At 43.7% G+C, this 16146-nt stretch overlaps 1 protein-coding gene across 13 annotated transcripts in view; it reads right to left on the reverse strand.

Annotated features, from left to right (window-relative positions):
- The window catches only part of SNX14 (sorting nexin 14), a 2214134-nt gene that overhangs the window by 181910 nt on the left and 2016078 nt on the right, over window positions 1-16146 (reverse strand). For all 13 annotated transcript variants that reach the window (XM_069606348.1, XM_069606351.1, XM_069606342.1 and 10 more), the window contains 2 exons: window positions 8086-8209; window positions 1737-1901 (listed from right to left, as the gene is read on the reverse strand). In XM_069606348.1, coding sequence (XP_069462449.1) covers window positions 1737-1901; window positions 8086-8209 — 289 coding nt within the window. The remainder of the gene's footprint in view (window positions 1-1736; window positions 1902-8085; window positions 8210-16146) is intronic.

The raw sequence follows: 16146 nt of genomic DNA on the forward strand, positions 1-16146 counted from the left end.
CGTCATCGTCCTCTTCTACCTTAACAGGGTCAGCTCCGTTAGCCATCGTGAGAGCAGCTACCACCAACTGAATTCTTTGCCTGTGCCGATTTGGCCTGCTTGGGCAGCTCGGCTTTCTTCTCCACCGTCCGCGGCCTCTTGTATTTCTTACGTAGTTTGGCTAGGGTAGATGATTTCCTTTTTGAGGAGGAGCTTGATTGCCAGCTGGCAATGGAGGCTGAGGGGGACGTTGATCGCACCCTATCCACCTTGGGACCCGATTCCGCGGTTACCCCGGTGGACTCAGACTTGCGGTTCTTGGCCTTGTCTTGGGACCCCACAGTTGAGACGCCCTCAAAGGACTTAGAAGACAGCTCCTCGGACCGGCCGGTCCTGGGTGAGGCATGACCCTGCTCAAAGGACAGGGCTGAGGCCTTAGTGTTAAGCCATACCATCAGTCTACTGTGCTTGTCCCTTATCGTCTCCTTGGAGAACCCGAGGCATATCTTGCACTCCACCTCCTTATGGTCCGTGTGCAGGCTGTAGAGGCATTGTAGGTGCTTGTCTTCAACAAACACATTCCCTAGCCCGCACTTTGTGCAGGGCTTGAAGAGGGACCTTCCGTTCTTCTCCTCCATCATGGTCGGAGAGCACGAAGAAGGCCCGATGGCCTTCTGGAAACTTTGACGATATTCGCGCTTTTGAGGGACACTGAAATTCACTGACAACGGATCCCTACCGTCGGCAGATGGAGGAAAAAAACATATAGGCTCTTGTTGGAACAAAAATAGAACCTTTTTCCGTCGAAAACAGAAGTAACTCGCATAACTGATAACGCCAAACCTCACGTATTTCCTGTGCTTGAGATTAATTGGCACATGAAAATAAGCACCCTGAAGATCCAATGACACCATCCAATCCTGAAGCTGAAGGGCCTGGGCGATGTGCTAAAGAGTGACCATCTTGCACTTGTCCTTCCTGAAGAACTTGTTCAAGCATCTCAAGTACAAGATGGGTCGCATCCCTCTGTCCTTCTTTAGGATCAGAACATAAGGAGAGTACCAGCTAAGCTACAGGTACCTGCTCGATTGCATCTTTCTCCAACAGTGTCTGAACTTCCTGTAGGACGAGCGGATCTGGTACTTTCAAGGAGTAGCCTAGCAGGGGACAGTTTGGAGGGTTCTTTAGAAAATGAAGGCAGTAATCATGGCCGATAGTTTGGAGAGCCCAAGCATCTGTCGTAATACTTCTTGAAGCCCATTTTTAGGGTGAGTCATACATTTTTTCGAACTATGTAGTTTCTTTCAACACACCGAGGCGAAGAACTGTTTTAAGCTATGCGTGGAAAAAGAGAACTGAGGCAACAGGTGCGGTGCGTGCCTTTTATACCAGTGTATGACATCACACAAGGACGGATGCCCTTGAAGGACACAAGGTCGACGATGCACAGCGCCCTCTACTGGGAAAAAAAATTACGAGCTGCAAGCAGGATATTGAAGTATATCAAAGATGAGGAATACGCAGGAGGACATAATCCATTGGAAAGAGGAATCTTTCCTAACACATACATATTGCCAGAGGTCACTAATCATAATTATTAACATAACACTATATTAATTAATAACATTATTTGATATAACAATCAAACATTTAAGAGGTATCACAAATAACCATAAATATACACAATCACTGCACTCACATGACCAAAGATTTCACAAAACATTAACATTTTTGAAATTATCCAAGAATACACTAACCTCTAAGAAGGGTAATGAGTGATACCAAACGGTGCTCTTGTACCAGCTGTTCTAGCTTATCCTCGAGGTAACAGTCTGTATACATCTCCAGTGTATTCTTGAAAAGGATCCTACCCCCCATCAAAAGATGATGCAACCAGTCTGGTATCTGGAACACAACTCGACCTGCAAATTGGAATAGAGCTTTACATTATGCAGGATGAGGCGCCTAAACAATTTTGCATTTGTATTTAGAGTCTGTGCAAGACATGTTACAAACCATGGTTATATGCAAGAGCAGAATATGTTGTTTTTCTATTCACAGTAGAACATCTTATAAACAAATGCCAAAAAAGTGTTGCTTTACAACAGGTTTCAGAGTACAAGAGGATACTGTATGCTTCTTTTGGGGAACCTATTACCAAAGCGCAGTGAACAGAATCACTGCTATACATTTTTTTTAATGTATTTCTTTATAAAGTGCTGGGACGGAGCCCGTAGATATGGAAGCGCTAGGAGATAGACAGACAACGCAGAACAGTAATGTTAGATAACAGAAGCAGCAGTTAATGAATCCAGAACGGGCTATTCGTAAAAGATTTGGTAACCTCCGTTTAAATACTGAAAGGATCAATTTAAGTAGTCATGAATCAAGAATTCTTCAGTGAAAGACCATGACACAAGTCATTACGGTATTATAGAAACCATGCATCAGAAACCACCAATTGAGAATCCAGGTTCCCATATTTAAGAACTACTTGGAGACTGTGATCTTTTCAAAAATGTGTATTATATTAGCGCATGTGGCTCTGAACTGAAGGTGAACTTCTGGTATCACTATTGCATGGGCCTTAGCTGAAATGGCTTATTTAACTTTCACATTTCAGGTTGAAGGGTTTTTTCAAGCCATTATAAAATAAACCCGCAGTAACTTTGCTGGTGTATTTTATATATATAATCCCTGTTTCAATGACAGTAAACATCTGAGGAGTGTGACAAAGTCACTGTGGCCACAACAAAAAAGGGGGACTTGCGAACACTGTGGTCCACAGGGAGCAACTTGCTTCATGATGCAACACCAGGAATTGATAAATGGAAGATCCCCTAGTCATCCCAATACTGGCACAAGAGCCTAGGAGGAAGAGTACGAGTTGGATCAAGGAGTGATGGAGGAACAAGCAAAGCAGGAGCAGGATTGAAGGCAAAAGGAAAACAAGAGCCTGAGTGTGAAAACCAAGAGGGTCCCCCCTTGGTGCAGAGCCAGAGACCAAGAGGGAAGCAGCTCCATGGAACCACAGTGTGCCAGTGCAAATGGCCTGTATAGCATCTGGAAAGAGAAGCTTCCAAGAGTGCTTAAAAGGTTGCTAAAATGAGCCTGGGTGCTAAATCCCCTTGAGGCTGCTGAAGCGAATCAAAGTCGATATATCTTCCTATGGTTGGCTGAGCAGTGAGTGCTGCGTACCTAGGACCAGCGAAACCAGAAAGTCAGGGTGGGGCCCAGACTACGGTGGCAAGGAGCAGTGAATCAGCACTACCCCAAGACCCTAAAGCTGACAAGGTGCGACAGGGAGGTTGAGAGAAAATCCTATCCAGAATTACTGTACCTATGTAGGATGGATTTCTATCCGGATTTACCAGGCAAGGCAGCCAAACCAAGGAGAGCCTTAGAGCAAGAGTGAGAACTATACATGTCCATGCCCCTTTCACACTGGACACATGGGGGGTTACCAGACATTTGGTCGAAAAAAATTGGTCGACCAGACAAATGGTCGAACCAATTTGGTCGAAAACCAAATGGTCGAATTTTTTTTTTTTGATTTTCACTCCATTTTTTTGGGGGGGGGGTCCACCCCCCCCCCCCAAACTCCCTTTTTTTCTAAAAAAACCCTTTTTTTTAAAAACGAAAACCCGAAAAATAAATATATAATTAAAACAAAAATTCGACCATTTGGTTTCCGACCAAATTGCGTCGACCAGTTTTAATTCGACCAAATGACTGGACACCCACATGGGGTCCAACGACCACTAGAGGCCTTACAACTGTACGAGGAGGCGATGCAGTTAAGGCACCAAGACCTAACCAGATCCACCAAGACAGCAAGAAACATTCAGGGACACTAACTGCTTGATACGCTGTGTGACTTTGCTGTCAATGTTCCGAGGGGGCTGGGGAATCTTACTTTATAGGACTGGGCTTAAACCTACGGACACCGGACCACTGGTCAATACAAAGCAACAATACACCATATTGCTTGGTCCATTCTACCCCTTTGTTTTCATTATAGAAAAACTCCCTTCTGTTGGGTAAGGAAACAATGAGTTTCCACAATAGTTCTCTCAACCATCCTTGTGATCCTTACAGTCTGGTTGTCCGGGCCTGCAGACTGTCGCATCATAGAACCTTAGGTGGAAGACTGTGTAGCAAAGTACTATTTTACTTTGCAGTTTTCTCTCTGGTTGCTAAGAGGGCTTTCGATTTTTTTGATTCCCTAAATGAAACCTCCTGTCAACCTCCTTTGTGCGTAAATAAAGCTATAAGAGAACTCCAAAGTCTGGTCTCTGGGTATTCTGTTCCCCTGTCCCTCTTTGTGACAGAGGTCACAGGGAAGTGTGAGTGGATGGCAGTCTGCTAGTGTGGTATAAGACAGCTGTGGATTAAAACACACATACCTCTGTAGCTGCATGACTATGAAAAGAAGACCTCCTAGCTTTATCTGATAATATTTGGTAGCCCAGCGGAAACTTGAACAGATTAAATGTGAACCTTTTAGAAATCTGTCACAAGCCCGGTGTAATACTTGCACAAACTCATGTTTCCAGTGGCCATGGAGGTTGAACACTGAAAAAAATAATACGACCCAAGTGATATTTTATATTGTCCTCGTATTAGCTTATACATTTTATGTCATGCATTTTCTTATGGTCTTAATTTCTTTTAGCTGCTAGGAACTTAAAACTTAAGAAAATCCTTGAATGGCAAAGTCCATTACAGCTTTACAACATCTGGAAAGGATGGAACTTAGGAGAGAAATTAAAACATTTTTTTCTAATGCCGTTTCAATATGGACAACATGCTTGCAAGAATAAAAAAAACAGAAGTTCAAATTGGCTACTGATTTAAAGAATGTTCCGTGCTGTGGCTTGACAACTAATGACTGGTATTATCCTACTGTAATATGATATGATATGATATATGATATGGCATTTATAACGCGCCTATACACAAGTGTTTCAAGGCGCGACGAGGCGGGGGGGGTCAAAGGGAGGACAGACAACGATCTTACTATGCCAGGTGTCATTCAGATCGCGCAAGTGCATGGGAAGGGGGGAAAAAAGGAAGAGTGCAAGGCGGAAAAGGGAGAGGGGAAAGTGCAGTACATGGAAGTGGAATAAATAAGATAAATAATAAACAACAGCCAAGTTCAAGGAAGTGCGGACAAAGTGCTGGAAAGGGGACTGAAGGGATACAGAAAAACAGTCCCCCAAGTGCAGGGGTTGCCAGGGAGGCAGTGCAGGTGGGCAGTTGACAGGGCCTGGGCCAGAGATCAGAAGGGTAGCCAGGGAACCAGTGCAATTTCAGTCAGGAGTTCAGCAAGGGAGGGGAGGAGAGAAAGCAGAAGCAAAGAGGAAGGTTTTGAGGTGTTTCCGGAACCGGAGGTGGTTCTCCTCGAGTTTCAGGGAGGCAGGAAGGCTGTTCCAGAGAGAGGCCCCTGCCGAAGAGAGTGATCTGCCACCAACTCGTTGCTTGGAGAAGCGACTGACCCTGAGGGAGTTGGAGGCAGATGAGCGAAGAGCTTGAGAAGGAAGGTATTTAGGAAGAGAGAGTTGAAGGTATTTCGGCCCTAGACCCCAGAAGGCCTTGTGTACAATGCAGAGGGTTTTGAATTTAATCATCGCAGCCACTGGGAGCCAGTGCAGAGATTTCAGTCCGGGAGAGATACGATCCCTGGGCTTGAGGCCAAGGACAAGTCTCGCAGTTGTGTTCTGGATAAGTTGCAGAGGGCGGAGAGTGGAGGCAGGAAGATTTAGATAGAGGCTGTTACAGTAGTCCAGCTGAAGAGGACCAGGGCTCTGGAGACAGTGAGCTTCTGGGGGAAGGATAAGAAAGGAAGAATACCTCTAAGGAGGTGCAGCTGGTAGTGTGACCTCTTAGAGACGCCCGAGACGTGAGGGGAGAAGGAGAGTGTAGAGTTGAAGATGACCCCAAGGTTTTTTGCCTTGCAGGTGGGAGTGGGAGGAGGGCCAAGGGAGGCCGGCCAGAGAGCTGCAGGGAAGGAGGGAGTGGGTGTGCCGATGAGTACAATCTCAGTTTTACTGGCATTAAGGCAGAGGTTGTTGGCAGCACACCAATCCTGGATGGCAGACAGACAGTCAGAGATGAGGTAAGGAGAGGAGGAGGCTGAGGATAGCCTGAAAATAAGCTGGGCGTCATCAGCATAGCACTGAAAGTTGGGACAGAGAGTGGCGATGAGGTGGGCAAGGAGTGCCAGGTATTAGTTGAACAGCCAGGAAGAGAGGTTAGATCCCTGGGGGACACCACAGGTAGAGAAAAAGATGTCAGAGATGAAGGACCCAAGTTGGACCAGGGAGGGTCGGTCAGAGAGGAAAGAAGTCAGCCACGCGACAGCCAGACCGGTGATACCCAGGTTGTCACGGAGACGGTTGAGAAGGATGGCATGATTGACAGGGTCAAAGACAGAAGAGAGATCAAGTAGGATAAGAACACAAGGGTTGTTAGAGTCGAGGTTGGAGAGCAGGTCTTCACGAATGTTCAGGAGAGCAGTTTCCGTGCTTCTGGCAGCTCTGAAGCCAGACTGATGGTCATGAAGACAACCAACAGCTTCAGTGTGGCGATTGAGTTGGGAGATGGCCAATTTCTCGAGGAGCTTGCACAGGAAGGGAGTTATGGAGATTGGGCGACGGCTAGCCGGGCAGGACGGATCGGCAGAGGGTTTCTTGATAAGAGGATGCACAAGGGAGTGCTTCAGGGGGGAGGGAAGACTCCAGTGGCGAAGGAGTGATTGCAAAAATCCGCTAGGGAGTCGATGTGATCCTTAATAGTTTTGGAGGAACAGGGGTGAACCTGTTTCGACGAGACTTTCATAGCTCAGACTTGTCTAGAAACCTTGTCTGGAGAGAAAAGGGGAAAGGTAGAGAAGGAGGGAGGAGGGGTGGCGGCAGAAGGGCCAGAGGAAGAGCAGGGAATAGCGGGAGAGGGTGAGAGGAGAGTGAGGACAGGATGTCCTGAGTTTTAGAAATGAAGTGAGAGGCCAATGCCGTGCAGGGGGCCTGGGAAGGGACAGGAGAGGTAGAGACTGCGGCAGGATTGGCCAGTTCCTTGCAGATTTTGAAGAGTTCAGCCGAGTTGTTAGATGCCGCAGAGATGCAGACTTGGATATGAGCTCTCTTCTTGGTGAGGACAGCGAGCCGGTATAATAAGTGGTTCAGGGCGTATGGGTTTCTACCATGCCAGCATCTGCAGTTTCCCAACTGCCCATTTGTCACGGCTTGCACACCACACCTAGTAAGAGCAACATCCCACTATTCATTTCCCACCTGTATTGCTCAAGTTAATGAGAAGGAGTGGCAAGGAGGGACCCAGAAGAACATTCCCTCCTCTTTGCCTGTTGCACATCTAGCTGACCTGTGCCTTTCCTGACTTCTCCACATCCCACCATCCATCATCCTTCTACACACTTGTGAATGAGACTATGGTTTCTGTCTGTGTCTCTTCATTCTCTGCACCCTAGCCCGTTCACAAATGATATGCTCCTTACGTTGATGTCCTTCACACTCAGTCTGCACCTCATTGCGTTCTTCCTCTTACTTCCTCGGCCCAGTGTATGCATCCCTAGTTCCTCCATATCACCACCACACTGCACACACCCTCATAGTCCTCTTTCCTCCCTAACCATGTTTATTCACATTTCTCTTTCCACCACACCACATCTCTATGTACTTTTGTACATTGGTCAGAAGCAGGGAGCCAGGAGATGTGGCCAATATCGCATTCAACAATAATCAAGTGTGTGGACACGTTGCTGATGTCATCAATAAATGTGTTGAAACCAGCCAGAACAATAAAAAGATGCAAGTGCTTTCCTAACTATTAGGTTTCAAGTGTGAATGGCAATCTTAGCAAAGGATGGGGAGGCAAAGCAGATAGGCCAGTATGTCTAAGTATGTGATGGTGGAAATGGAACTACCATTACCATGCTCATTTAACCACTACCCATTTCACAACTCACTGCTAGGAGAAACAGAGTAGAACACCCATGATGGTGTGATATTATCCAGAATAACAAATTGCATGTTATAGTATGTCACTCTGTCATTATTGTCACATAGTAAGCAGAAATGAATTCCTTACCAACATACATCAAGTAGTCATATACTCCCTCCACTGTTACCATCTCAAGGAAGTAGTTCTGAATGTGCTTTCGTTCTGTATTTTCAGAGCGGTTGGCATTATTTTTGTATAGGTCATTGAACAGCTAAAATAGATAAAGGTAACATTCATTAAAAATGGTGACAACCAGAGTGTAAAACGTAGGTATATATTGCTTATCCCAAATGGTGCGTTGCATTTAAAATGGGTGGCCATCGATTAAAGGTAGGTTTTTATTGATCATATAGAATATCACATACCTGCATCCTTACATTTATTCATTACATTTAAGATTTTGTCACATTTCAAATAAGAACAAGGGGTCCATCAAACTATTTTGTAAGTAAAAAATAATAATTCCATATAATTACAGTGAACCTCTAACAACCACTGTGAAACCATCTTTAACTGTATATAAAACATTGCTTGGGTTTAATCATGAATCAACTATACTTCTGGCCCTTGCCCTGCCTACCACATTTCCACATCCCAAATACAATACTTTCACTGGTCTTCCACTCAAAGTTATTCAAGCCATGTTTCACATGCACCAATTCTCTACCTGTGCCATGTTGACCTTTCTTATGTGCAAAGCCCTTTTAACATTTAACATTGTGCAGTTTTGTACAAAAAGGTTTTATCAAATGTTTGGAGCTTCAAGTTGTTTAAGCATTAGGAAAGGCAACAACTTGCATTTGTCCTCGTATCAGAGTCAAAAATAGATACAATGGACCCAGATCTATGACCTTTCAAATAAAGGGCTATTCAGAAATTTCACATGAATTAATTAGCTTTCCCGTTCCCTACAATATACTATACTAATAGCTGGTCTCTTCGTATTTATGGTATCACTCCATTACTGCACAGACAATCACTGTGAAGCCCAAAATATTGAATTTTTAAAACCGCATTTTGCTGCATATATGTGTGGGGGGATGGGTTGGGGTGATAATAAATGTTGGGGGGGTTTGGGATGGGGGGCTGCAGGGGTCTCCCCCTGCATATATATGCAGGGAAATTGGTTTAAAGAAAAACTAAAAATGTTACATTTTGGGCTTCACAGTAAAATATTTAATTATTTCACATTTATTCGTATTTATTTGAGGGATGCCTTTGTTACTTACCCATAGCTGTATGTCTCCAGCATTGGTATCTTTCATAGTTTAACAAGCTTGAATATTCTCCATCCTCAGACTGGGAATCCTCAGTAATTTAAAATGTTATAGATATATGTATTCCCTACAGGAAAAAATCAATACAGATTTCCATTGTGATTGAAAGGCACTCACTTGTGTAGTCCCTCCAACTCCTTTGGTCCTTTATAACCCTAACCAACAAGGTGGCAGGGCTTAAGCTCCACCCCAGGCAGCCATCTTCAGAGTTTTCACCACAGTCGGTTAGATAAGGGGAATCCTCTTAAGCTCTCCAAGCTTTAATCTGTTTTCTAACATAACATTTTCTTCACAAATCTTCACAAATTCAGTCGTATTGTGGAGTATTTCAATCAGAAGGGTGTCAGTTACCCACAGAGTTTCCTAAGCTCAGGAGACTCATTTTTGCTGTTAAATCGTCAAGTGAAAAGTTTTCTTGAGGCACCTTGTGGCAGAGGAAGTCAGAAGAATCAACAAAAGAGAAAACATCTCTGTTTAAAGACTGCAGTAGGTCCCACAAGAAGGCAATCTTTGCGAGGGACCCACATGAGAACTGTATCTACTGCTTGTACCCCCTTCGTGAGCCTGTCAAATCTGAAAGTTTTTCTCACAGAAAACCTTGCAGGACAGACACAGGAGGCTCCTGCTTCATCTCGAAAGCAAACAACAATCATCAGATGAGGAATTATCCAAGACAGCCCCTAACTCTTCTCACAAGAATACTGAATCATCCAAGACAGCCACTAACTCTTCTCACAAGAATACAGAGAAGCACGCTTCAAAGAGAAGAGCTTCAGTACAAAGGGGAGGATCTCCACCCCCTAAGAGCAAGAAGAACAACGACAAGGGCACTCTCGTGCCCTTAAAAGGGTTATAGAGTCATAAGAGCCATCATCCTGAAGTAAAATTCAGTCAAAGGTATGGAACCTCTCCTTAAGCCTTTGTCATTGTAACGGTCGTCGGAGGGACCACCTTCAACAAGTATCTCCTCTACACAGTCAACGACAGCTGTGTGTCGCTGAAGTAAGGCGGGCAGTCAACAGCAATGTTGTCCACTGAGGGTTGTTCGTCTCCTGTGACTATTACATTTCTTCGGCCACGTCCAACGCTTCGTCCTCGATGGTAAAACAGTATTCATCCATGACGAAACACTGCTCGTCTACAAAGTCGTCCTCCATGGATCCGTTCCCCGGAACACCATCGACGTAGGCTCAGTCCATGAAATCCAGTACGTTGAGTTTGTCCACGAACATCCCGGCAATGGGAAAATCACAATCTACAGTAGAAACAAAGTCTACATTGCAGGGTCAACCGTCCACGACAGGTAGACAGGAGAAAAGCACAGCAAAAGCACAGCAACATCAGGAACACCCGGAAACGTATCCCCTTTCAGGAAAATGGAGGAACTCCCAGATGATATCTTCCAGGAAGAGTTTTCCAATACTGAGGAAGGGGTTAGACCAGCACCAAAGGAATAAAGCCCACCTTGGCAGCCCACCATGGAGGTCACTTTGGATCCCTTAGATCCTGTACTCATTCAATCCATGGCTTTTCTTTGTCAGAATCTCTCCTGTGTTCCCCTGGGCCAGGGTACTTCACCCAATTGCACCTGAAGCGTTTGGATATCTGGAAATACATATTGTGTCAATCTAAGTATTTTGAAGATTGTTAGTTCACCTCACCTCTTTTTCTACCTCATTGGTTAGGGTCATAAAGGACCAAAGGAAGTGGAGACACTACACAAGTGTGTGCCTTTCAGGCATAATGGCAATCTTTATTGCTTTTATCCTTTAGGGAAACATTTACATAACATTATTTTATATTAACCAAGATTCCTAATCTGATGACGGGCAATATTCCAGCATGTGAATCTATGAAATATCCAAATGCTGGAGAAACATTTGTTCTTGAACACTAACTGAACTGTCGAGATAGTGAAGATATTCTTCCTTCTCATGAAATTATTTTTCATGATAAACACATCAAACTTGTCTAGCATTTTTACCTCTTACAAACATTAGCAGCAAATACCAATGGGCCTCATTACGAGCTCAACAGAGTGACCCAAAATAGTGGTAACTGAGTTGCCACTGCATTACTGCACCATCGAACTATAGGGTAAGGAGGAGGAAAACCTTCCAGCAGAACCCTGGAGGCAATTCCTCTGCCCCCTGCCAAAAAACAGCCAAATCAGCAGAATTGCCACCAGCAGTAATTCCACTGAAATCCCCATGCTGTCATTTGGACTCTAATAAATGGAGACTAACACCACCTTCCACCATTTGTAATCCAGTGGTAATTCTGCTGGACCAAATGGCGCCAACGGTACACCCGTTTGGTGGTATTTCAGCACTTGTAATGAGGCCCAATATCTCCATAGTAACATATAACCTGTAATTGCGAACATTAAAGCTCTTCCCTCAATCTCCACTGTGGCATTCAAGCAGGGGAACTCTAAAATCCCTGCTTACTAAAGGGAAATAATCATCAAACAAGGGCTTATCTTCTACCTCACCAAGTCTAAACAGATTGAACTTCTTGCACATCGTCTGAAGTATCTGACTGAGGCCTATGAAATTCGGATACGCTTTCCAACAAGTAATACAACATTGCAACAAAACCAAGTACAATATATCCTTCTGTAAACAGGCTGGTAGTTGGCTGGCTGTAGGCTGTGGTTGTCTGCTCTAATAATCAATGTAGAGTGCTACTGTTTTTTCTTGAATTTGATTATTCAAAACTGCCCTCACTCTTGATTGGAGCACATGACAATAAGTTTGTCAATTTCTGTCATTCAGGTCTACCTGATCCTGCATGGAGTGATCAAATACTTACGTATTAGATTGCCTTAGCTCATTACAGACACTAACTTGTATCTTTTCCATAGATTTGTATGAACCTTTCAACACACAACACAGGGTATCAGTGATGAAATGTGAGCATGACTGTATCCATGAAATAAGGTTAATTGATCTCCCTGAATCCATGCAACATCCTTTTCCTGTCCGAGGCCTCAGGTCACCCTTAAAAAAAGATCACAAATGGTCCTGGGGCGCTCTCAGTAGTAAGGAAGGGATACCGATTTCAGCTTCCCTCCTCTGCGCTGCTTTTCCCTCCCTGTGAGCCCAGGGTGAAAGAAGAGATATGAAACCCCTTAATTGTTCATATATGAACAAGTGCCATCCTTAACTTGACCCTATGTAATCTCTTTGTCCAGAAATGTTCAGCATTGTTACAGTGGCACACCAACCGTTTGCTTTGAACCCGATTTCAGGGACAAAACGTTATACTTACCTTTTACCAACACTTCCATGACGTTTGTATTAATGGGCACTAGCATTTAGAGTCTTTTCCGCAACTTGCCCTGATTAACTGACAGTTCAAAGTATCCTTTCCACAACATGCTGCAAGAGCAACCAATTTGCATTTGTACAAAATGTCCCCATAGGTGCTTCGCTTCAATTTGGAAACCTAAAGTTAGTTATCAGAACACATTACCTGTATGTCCGTAATGACGTAAATATTTCAGGTATGTCATTTTGATAAGGTGGCTGAAGACTATATATTGTGAGGGTCTACACTGCTGACTATACCATCAGCCCTGATATTCTAATACCTCCAAAAATGTATTATAAAGTTATAGACAAGCAACTTTTCATGTCTTGCCAAAGTAGTAAATGTCCCTTGTACTTTCACTACTAACATGACATCCTTCAGTGAATGGCACTTTGCTTGGTTTGTAGCAGAAAACAATTCACAATCTGTGTAGACCGATTACCCTAAAAGTTCAGGTAGAATACTTGCAGAGATTTCCTGTACAAATCACATTTTTTAGAACCTTTCTAAAGTACTTGGACATTTACAGTAATGGTGAGCCCACAGATGCAAACAACAAAATAGTGCATGGTAGACTACAAGGTACACAAGAATGCACAGTACAATTACAGCATAATATAAACAATTACAGAGACGCAGGAACAAATGCAACTAGAGTAGAGTTCTCCTTAGCACATGAAAGGTTCTAAGCTCTAAAATTGGCCCACTCATCTTTCAGGTGGCAATTCGAAGATACAAAAAGGCTATAAGCTTCCTTCATTTTCCATTTCCCCACCTTAGATCATGAATCTATGTCTGCGATGTAGAGGATGATCCAGGGCCGTCACTGGTTTTTGCAACAACCGAGGAAAAAAAAAGTGGTGAGGCTCCCTTACTATTTTTGTCTTACCAGCACCACCAACAGGAGATGCAAGACCTCTCCCTTTGAGATTATGTATCGAGGAACCTGAACTTGTTTTATTATGATGGCAAATAAAACAAATCCATGTTCTCTTTGGGTGGAAGGATTAGAGCACAGATTGGGCATCTGAGCAGGGGCGTACCTCCAGGTTTCCAGAGTTGTCTCCTTGTACACAGTTTTCAGGTTCCAATCAACACAGGATCCATTGTTATAGGAAGAATGGAGAGCAGTGCCACTACCCTTTCCCCCTTCCTTCAACCCTTGCCCAACTGGTGGCCATGGACCACAAAATGCTGTATGGACACAAAAAGAAGGGAAAAAACCTCCTGTTTGCACAAGGCCAGTTTGAGGTGTTTTGGGACCCAGACACATTTGCGGTTATGTCAAACCAAAATATAAAGGAATCAAAGAATCAGTGTTTACTCCCCATACCAATCACAACCCATAGATGTATATCTCCCGCTGGCAGAAATCGAAATAAGCATGGGATATCTCTTAAAGTCTCCCAAGTCCCTTTAGCAGCGCTCGAATGAGAATAATGAACACGTGGCATTTCAAGGGCAGCATTAGCTGTCCACAGTGAGGGTATTTGTGTTCTAATATAGGTACAGGACTGCCAGCCACAAGGAAGGTATACCACATGTGTCATACATGCAGGACACAGATCAGAAGACATTTAAAACATTTAAACATACCCCAGCATAGAGACAGAACTAAGATCAACTGTCATACAGAATGTGCAAGTGCTCAAGCACAGATATAGGAGTCAGATTGGAAGCACAGAGGAGGATACACTTACCATTTAATCAACAGTAGATACAGGCTATAAGTTATGATGAAGGTGCACATATTCGAAGATAGAGATTAGAAGAGTGCCATTGTTTTCAAGTGGTGTTGCCATGAGTTAGCCGCGAACCAAATGACTGTTTGAATTGTCAATAAGATAACACATGAAGAAACAGTAGAGCAAGCTAAACTAGGAGTGTGGTTTGTTTGAAGAGCTCACCCTGAGAAGTATATTACTCAAAGTAACTGAATTTGTAAATATTTAGGGACTGTAAAAGCCAGGTGTAATGCTTGTATGCCTCGACTTGGCACTCCAGACCATTTGTATAATCTTTCAAGATGTAGGGGGGGCACCAAGCAGAGTTTTGATCTCCACTGCGCTTTCTACCCCATCTTGGAAGAACACCACCTTATGCCTGCATGAGTTTTACATGCAGGCCTAAAACAGATGTTCTCCTATGAAATGCACCTCTAGTTAGCACCTACTAAAAAGCAGGAAGATTTCATAGGAATCCATTAACAAATGCTCTCTGAAAAGTACAATTTGATGGCAGCGTTTACTTTTTTACAAGATGGAGTGTAAAAATAAAGAGTAAAGGTAATTGTGCCTTCTTTTACTCTTTACGTTTGCACACTGTCTTGCAAAAGTAGAAAACTGCATGCATGGGGCCCAACAGCACATAAGTGCTAACGTTGGAGACCCCTGCATGGACCTAGTACTTAATATAAAATAACTCCCTATGTGAATAAATGTGTTGCTCAGGATCACCCCCTTTGGTAAATCTGGAATGTAAGCCTAGAACACTATTTTGGCACCTGACTACATTGTTCCCCAGTTCTGGTCACACAGCAAGGTACAACCGTTGTATAGTTTGACGGTTTAAATGCACCCAACAAAAGAAAATGTGTGATGAGTTCACCTGTTTGTAGTGCTTATTTGACAAAAACTTGCAGATTTCTACTCGTGAGTTGATAATTTGCAATTCTAGAAGGAAACAAGCATTTGGGTCAATGAAGTCCCAGAGGTATTTGACATTCTGCCAGCTCTGACCTGTCAAAGACCCCTGCTACTCAAATGGCCTAAGTGAAACAAAGAGCAGGCAAAGGGCTAAAGAATGCCACAAGAATAAGAGAAAGCTAGCCTTTTCACAGAAGACAGTCCATTACTGTGCAATCAATTAAGATGATCCTTCCAGGATCAGAGTATCATTCCAAGTCAAACCGGCGAATGAGCCTGAGCAGGTTTGTTCCACTGTCCTAATTGGAGTACCAGATCACCTCTCTGTCAAATGCATTTTGCTCTTCATTAGGGATGGTAAATTAACCTGTACCATTTTTTTGCAGGTTAGGGGTTTTCTTGCACAGCAAGTGTTAATATCAACATTGGTTATATGCACAAATATCAACCTCAGAGAGATGACTGGGTACTGTGAAAGGCCATATTAAAACATATCTCTGCAACAACTAGTAAACATACTGAGCTATCTTCTTAAAGAAGGCACGGAAAGATATACATTCCAAACAAGTGGTGCTAACGTGAATGCACAAACTGGATCTACTACAGTGACCACATAATGTATTATAGGATCAACTGATATGATCCGAACATAGTTGTCGACAGCAGCCGTGGCAGACAACAATACATCCTTTGGGACACACTGCCTCAATACTAGATAAATCATTGGGGAAGACACAGACAGCGGTGAAGCAGATGATCTTAGTCTACAAACCAACGCTAGAGTTGAAGGCGGCAGAGCAGTGATCTTAGTGCGCAAAGTATGGCTGAGGGACACAGTGGGAGCTGCTTGCAAACCTGCTTCTTTAGTAGCCAACTAGCACCCTGTTAATACCCTATTTAAGGTTTCAGAG

Source organism: Ambystoma mexicanum, chromosome 4p (assembly GCF_040938575.1).
Source record: "Ambystoma mexicanum isolate Mex_15411 chromosome 4p, UKY_AmexF1_1, whole genome shotgun sequence".
NCBI classification, from domain to species: Eukaryota; Metazoa; Chordata; class Amphibia; order Caudata; family Ambystomatidae; genus Ambystoma; species Ambystoma mexicanum.